The sequence below is a fragment of the Oryza glaberrima genome, chromosome 2 (assembly GCF_000147395.1).
Source record: "Oryza glaberrima chromosome 2, OglaRS2, whole genome shotgun sequence".
Taxonomy (NCBI): domain Eukaryota; kingdom Viridiplantae; phylum Streptophyta; class Magnoliopsida; order Poales; family Poaceae; genus Oryza; species Oryza glaberrima.
The window spans coordinates 21,543,344-21,550,980 of record NC_068327.1 but is presented as its reverse complement, the minus strand read 5'-3'; the positions used below and the strand labels follow the sequence as shown (position 1 = coordinate 21,550,980).

At 45.2% G+C, this 7,637-nt stretch overlaps 1 protein-coding gene across 1 annotated transcript; it reads left to right on the top strand.

Moving 5' to 3' along the window:
• The first annotated feature begins 257 nt into the window (after positions 1-257).
• On the top strand, positions 258-1,973 carry LOC127761381 (oryzalexin E synthase). The gene has a single exon (XM_052285670.1). The coding sequence runs from the start codon at positions 327-329 to the stop codon at positions 1,857-1,859; it is 1,533 nt and encodes a 510-aa protein (XP_052141630.1). The 5' UTR covers positions 258-326; the 3' UTR covers positions 1,860-1,973.
• The last annotated feature ends 5,664 nt before the right edge of the window (positions 1,974-7,637 follow it).

The window sequence follows — 7,637 nt, the reverse complement described above, 5'->3', positions numbered from 1 at the left end:
GACTAAATTTCATAAAGTGTCGTGCCGGTTTAGAACCGGAGTTAAATATCTTTTTAGTCCCTGTTCCTATTCGAACCGGGGTTAATGTGATTTTTGTCTAATCCAGCAAAGATGTTTTCTTCAGTAGTGTGTTATTCCCGGAAGGTAGAAACAAAGACAATGCTTGTTTTAATTAGTAAAGCTAGGAAATAAATATATTCAACAGGTGCAAATTAATTAATACAATATATTCCTGCATGCCATATATAAATGCGGAGGCCCGCAGGCACGAACGCAGCAACCAAGAACGTACACCAGCCAGCAGGAAATTAAATAGTCATCGACCAATGGAGAAGCTGAAGAGCGAGCTATGGATGACAGCGGTGGCCACCTGCATGTCGCTCTTGTTGTACCTCACCATCCTGAGACGGCGCCACGCGAGCGGCGGCAGATCACTATCATTGCCGCCGGGGCCAACGCCACTCCCGCTCATCGGCAACCTATTCTGCCTTGGCGGCATCTTCCACCAAACCCTCGCAAAACTGGCGCGCGTCCATGGCCCTGTCATGACGCTGAAGCTCGGCCTCACCACGGCCGTGGTCGTGTCGTCGGCCGAGGCCGCGAGGGAGGCCTACACGAAGCACGACCAGCGGCTCGCCGCGCGGCCGGTCCCGGACGCCTTCCGCGCGAACGGCTTCTCCGAGCGGTCCATCGTGTTCTCGCCGAGCTCCGATCCGCAGTGGAAGAACCTGCGGGGCATCCACGCGACGCACATCTTCTCCCCTAGAGCCCTCGCGGCGCTGCGCGGCATCCGCGAGCGCAAGGTGCGGGATATCGTCGGCTACATCCGCACGGTCGCCGGGGAGGAGATGTGTGTCCGCGAGGTCGTGCACAACGGCGTGCTCAACCTCATATCCAACTCCTTCTTCTCCATGGACATGGCTGACGTGGGCTCGGAGTCGGCGCGCGGGCTACACGGGCTGATAGAGGACATCATCGCAACCGTTGCGGGCCCCAACGTGTCCGACTTTTTCCCTTTCCTCCGGCAGCTCGACCTGCAGGGCTTGCGTCGACAAACGGGCAGCCATCTTGGCATCGTTTTCGGGTTGTTGGACGACATAATCGATCGCCGCATGGCCGAAAGCCGTGACGACCACCCTGACAAGCAGCAGCACGGCGACTTCCTGGACGCGCTCATCAGCCTCGCCTCCACCGGCAAGATCCCACGCTACCACATCACGTACCTTCTGTTCGACGTCTTTGCGGCTGGCGCCGACACGATGACGACTACCGTGGAGTGGGCGATGGCCGAGCTGCTTCGCAATCCCCGCGTGATGGCCAAGGTGCGGGCGGAGGTGATGGACGCGCTCGGCGGCAAGGAGAGCTTCGACGAGGGCGACGCGGCGAGCCTCACGTACCTCCAGTGCGTGTTCAAGGAGGCGATGCGGCTGCACCCCGTGGGCTCGATACTAGTCCCTCACCTGGCGCAGCAGGACGGCGTCGAGATCGGTGGCTACGCGGTGCCCAAGGGCACCACGGTGATCTTCAACGCGTGGGCGATCATGCGCGACCCGGCGGCGTGGGAGAGCCCCGACCAATTCCTACCGGAGCGCTTCTTGCACAAGGAGTCGTCATCACCTCCGCTGGAATTGCGAGGGAAAGACTACGAGTACATCCCGTTCGGGTCCGGCAGGAGGTTGTGCCCCGGCCTGCCACTGGCAGAGCGCGCCGTGCCCTTCATACTGGCGTCCCTGTTGCACGCGTTCGAGTGGCGGCTTCCGGACGGCATGTCGCCTGATGACATGGACATGACTGAGAAGTTTGCCACTGTTAACGTGCTTGCTAACCCTTTGAAGGCTGTGCCAGTCGTCACACACTAGTTGTATACTCCATCCGTCCTAAAATATACTCCATCCGTTTTTTAATAGATAACGCCGTTGACATTTTCTCACATTTTTTACTATTCGTCTTATTCAAAAATTTTACGCAAATGTATAAGATATAAATCACACTTAAAATACTATGAGTGATAAAACAACTCATAACAAAATAAATTATAATTACGTAAATTTTTTAAATAAGACGAATGGTCAAACATGTGAGAAAAAGTCAACGGTGTCATCTATTAAAAAACGAAGGTAATACTAACTTTTAACTCTCAGGATTTGTTATATATAGGCACTACGACGTAGGACGCCTCATAAGTGCTCCATGCCTCATTGTTTCTGGTGTCTTCATGGTTCCCACCTCTGTATCCTTAAAAATTTTAAGTTTATACTTGGAAATCAATTGACACCAACTTTATTTAATTGTTGTTTGAGTTATCACTATAAAAAACGATTTTTCATGGCAACCAAAATAGGTTTTCACAAGCGGCCAATGGCACCACCAGAGACCAAAGGGCAGCGATAATATGGTATTTGCGCTGGCGGTTTTCGTAAGGTAGCCGCCTGCGAAAATTAATTTGCACAGACGGCTACGTTGTATCATCTGCCTGCATTAATACTGGCCAGGGCTAAAAAAAAAATGATGGAGCGACGGCGCTCCGTCCACCTCCGTCGGCACAAGTTGAAGTTTTTCCCAAATCCACAGAAATTAATTCCAAATCCATTCCTTGATCCCAAAATCCACAAAAAATATTCCCAAATTCCAAAGTTAACAAAATCATTACAATTTACATCGCAATTTACAGTCACAACTTGCCATTCACAAGTTTCAAATTGGAGCAATCCCCATCTACAAACAAACTAACCGGATTGGATCATTGCACCGGTCGAGAAGCAGCCCAAGCCGCTCCCGTTTGTTGTCGCTGTCGCCGAGAGACAAAGTCCGAGCACCACCACCATCCCATGGATCCGGAGCTCACGTGTGTACCGCTGCTACCTCACTCGCCTCGCCGAGCCACCGTCCCTGTAGCCGTCGCCAACCCCCTGAAACTGAGCCCCACCATTCAGCCACGCCGCCGCTGAACCATGCAGCACCCCTCCCTATCCTCCACCGCGTCTCCCCTTCCTCCTCTTCCTCCACCGCGCTGTCACCCCTCCTCCTTCCTTTGTCTCTACTAGCCACCACAGGCCACCACCACCCCCTCCCCTCTGGCCAGATCTAGGAGATGGAGAGGGAGGGGAGGGGAGGGGAGTGGATGAGCAGCCGAATCTTGATCCACGTTGTCACACTCGGAATTTCTATCCAAAACTCCAAACGCTTACATGTGTGTAAACCCTCGTTCAGGAATTAGCCGAGGCACATAATAACAAATTGATAATAGAGTGCAAATATTTATCTAACTAATAGTCGAATAAAAGGTCATTACAGAGGTAGATGGTTCCTCTCAAACAAAAAGATCTAAGCAGCGGTTTCTCAATAACCTATATATACTTCATAATGGATGGAGTATATGCAAATATTTGCACGCACAGTTTCTCAAATATTGCACAAGAACGTTTTATCGTGACTATGATTTTCATTTGTTGGACAACAGTACCTTTGTTGAACCAAGTTATTTTTCTTGGAACAAAGACGTACAATATAGTTCAAGAAGAACTTTAATTGTCGCATAGTTTTTTTTTTCTTTGCAGCAAGGAATTACCATTGTTGTATAGTAAATAGCAATGTTGTCCACCTTTTATCATCAAAATTTCAGTTTGAACTACCCTTTAACTATTATTTCCACTACCAAATATGTAAGAGTATCATATTGCATTTTGGGCCACCCTAGTCATTTCTCCAGCAGCATTTATCTTCCCATCTGGCAAATGATTACCTGTGTGTAAGTTAGAAAGAGTGCTGGTGTATGAGCGCCGATGTGCTTAAGGTCATTGATGTGTTTGAGAAAAGTTTTTAGGTGATGCAAAGTGAAAAATGGGCTAAAGGGTCCGATGATCTAGACTGAAACTTTGGTAATAAAATATGGCTCTAAAATAATATTCACTCCAAATATAGAATTTGTTTTTCATAATTCAGTCAGTTTTCTTTCACTTTATATACTCCAATAGAGTATATTTCATTACTATTTTAAAATGTCTGCATAACTTGCTGAAAATCATTTGAGCAGTGTGACGCGTGTTGGCAATCCCCTTCGTGTGTGAAAATACTACTCCTTCAGTAGTAGACTAGTAGTACATATCAAAGTCATATATAGCACAGAAATGACTATCTAAAAAGACAAATTAAGTAGCTGAACAAAAGTAGTGGCCTCTTTTTTTCACCAAGGAAATTTGGACGATACGAATTAGTGCATTAATTGTCCTCCCTCGTGCTTTTCCCGCTGGAAATTAGCATGATCGGTCTAGGTCTAGAGTATTGATTTATCCTTGCTTAACCCAAACAAATAAGTGATTTAAAAACACTTCCCCCGTTTTATATTATAAGACTTTCTAGCATTAGCTGCTTTATTGCTTTGCCTGCAGTCTGCAGACTCGGTACCCATCGGTGTTGACTCTAGTAGATTCCAACTCCTGCTGTCCGCGCCATGGTAATTCCTTACCTCCTTCGTGAGAAAAAAAAAACTATGCAACAACTAAAATTCCTCTTGGAACAAAAGTATGTCTTTGTTCCAAGAAAATACCTGGTAGAACAAAAGGTACTTTGTTGTAAAAAAAACAAAAGCAAAAGGTACTCTTGTGCAACAAATTGAAAATCATAGTCACGATTAAATGTTCTTGTGCAATATTTGAGAAACTGTGTTCAACATTTAGATGAAATATTTGCACTAAACATCTACAATAGCATATACTCCCTCCGTCCCCTAATATAAGGGATTTTGATATTTTGCTTGCACGACCATTCGTCTTATTCAATAAATTTTAGAATTATTATTTATTTTTTTACTTACTTTATTATCTTAAGTACTTTAAGCATAATTTTTTGAATAAGATGAGTGGTCAAACCGTCTAAACAAAATATCAAAATCCGGAGGGAGTACTTCACGAGTAGTCAAACTGTCCAACCACATGTCTGTAAGGGCAATTCAAACTTGGTTGGTTTGTTGCTTGCCGCCTGTACACTCTAGTAGTAATGCCAACTCCCGCTGCCCGCCATGCCACACCTGACACCACGCCGGCCGTGCGTGGCTTGCACCAATGGTGTCCCATTTTTTTTTGGTTGTTCTGGACATCTGGATTGCTTTTGTCGGTTATTATTGTGGAGATTATAGATACCCTATATCTACACGGCATGTATATCTGACTAGATATAGGAGTACCATATGTAGGTAGAATATCTTTAAGGGACTCGGGTTAAATTCCTTAACTTGTATATCAAGAAAATATTCGGGATCCTAGTCGGTTACGGCTGTATTTTATCTTTATTTGCCTATTCCGTTAGGAATATGGGCTATACCTTGTAATACGGACTCCTCCCCCTATATAAGGAGGGGTCCAGGTGCCTCTTGGGGCATAACTTTTCTCCCAGATCATACGATCAATAATATACTCGGCGGTTCAATCCCTGGACAGGAGTAGGGTATTACTTCTCATTGAGAGGGCCTGAACCTGTATAAAATTTTGTGTCTCTAAACCCATCTACTTTTCTAGCTTGATAGCCACCCTCTTTTCGTATTGCCAAAATCTTGTTTCGACAATTATGGCCTCCTTTAAAACTTCAAAACAATGGATTTACGGTGATATCTATAGGATTCGAACTCCTTTTAAACTTCATGATAATGGATTTGAGGTGAAATTTTATAGGATTTCTGTGAAGATTATAGATACCGTATACCTACACGACTGGCTTGTCGGATTATAGGGGATAAGTTATATCTATGTACTTCCTCCATTTTTTTTAAGTTGACATTTGAGACATGTTTGTAAAAATTAAGGATGGTATGAAATTACTATTTTGCCCTTCATTCCTTCCCTAATCTCTCCTGCCTTGCACGTGCTCGAGCGCTCCATGCCGTTTTCATCCACGCAGCGCACCGACATGGAGGAGATCGGGGTGGGGGAATGTGGAAGAAGCCGGCGCAAGCAACCATGGAGGGCGGCGGCGGCAGATGCAGATAGTTGTTGGAGGTTGCGACTCCGTCCCCTCCCCCAGCTCAGATGATACCGTAAAAAACCTTGGAGGTTATGCGGTGGATCGGCAACAGCAGCGAGAAGGCCATGGCGGAGGGTGGGGTGAGCAACCATGGAGGAAGGGGGTGGAGTGGCAATGGAGCAAGGAGCGTTGGGCAGCAATGGAGGATGTGGCGTTGGGCCGCAGCGGCTACGAATAATTTTCGGAGGCCATGTAGTCGTCCTCATTGAACGCCGGCGGCCAGCCTTCTTCTCGATCGGTCAAGGACTGCCTCGGCTGCATCTCCCCAAGGTTCATCTTAGTTCAGTCTGAATCCAGACTTCAATCCTTTCTCACTGAAAAATGAAAAGTACTCATAGCACTAGTTCAGTCGGAATTCAGAAATCTTGGAGTAACTTGATCTTGGAATAGTCCTAGCACTAGTTCAGTCAGAATTCAGAAATTTTAGCACTACTACTCCTTCAGTCCAAATTCAGAATGATAGGCTTGAGATTTTTGGATGTTGGATGGTGAGAGTATTTTGCAATCTTGGATGAAAAGTCGTAAATAATCTGGGAAGGTGGTTGGTGAGAGTATTTGTTAGTTTTTGGAAGAGACATGCATTGAAACCTCTCTGAGCTAGCACTTGGAGTACTTGCATGTATAGATTGAACTGAAGATTTAGGCAGTATGATGCGGTAGATTGTAAGGCAGAGAGTTGATTAGGCTAAATCATTACAAATTTGGGTTTTTCTAATTGGTTTTTAGGAAAACATGTTGTAAGCATTCCATTTAAAACAAGCTGATACTTCTGAATTTCAGAGTATGTATGTAGCATGAAACAAGTTCAGAGTATTCTTCTTACTCCTGGATTTCTGTTAGAGAACAATGCATGAGTAGGATTATTTCAGTTATTCTTGTTAGAGAACAACACAGTACTCTGAAATGGCCATTAGGTCCAGAGTATTTGGTTTTGGTCTGTTATGGTGAACTTGCTAAAAAATTAATCCTAGAGATCACGCAGTACGTGTAGGCTTCTGGCAATGTAGTTCACGGCGTCAAGAATTAAGATCCATTTCTGATGCTGTTTCTCTGTGCTCTTTTGAATCATATTGTAAAAATGTTCCTCATTAATTTAGATTTGGATATGGCTCACCTCTTTTTTTGTTCAGGTGAGCCATTTAAATTCTTTGTCTAGTGCTAGTATTTTAAGAGTTCAGATTCAGATCAAGCTATAATGTAGTTATTGTCAATTTTCTTATACATGTAGCAAGGCATTCTAAAATCTTATTAGTCCTTATTTAAAATCCTTTTAGAGCGTTATGTTTGACACTTGGATTCATACTCAATGTAGGGTTACACAATGTGAACCGAATTTTCATGGCGTTGCTGGAGGGCAAAGGAGCAGGAAGAGGAAGTCTCCATGCGTGGCCATGCCACTTTTTAGATATCCATTGAGCAGCGGAATGCAGTTGGCACAGAGGACGCATCTACCAGGAAAGCGGCTAAGGTCTCCTTCAGTGAGACATGGGAAATCACCAGCTGCTGCTACAAAAGGCCAAGGTAAAAGATCAGTGCTTGATATCGATTTAAATGTGGAACCAAAAGAAGATGCTCAAGTGATTGTTGACAGTGGTTTTGATCCTGAGGCTGACCCAAATGCT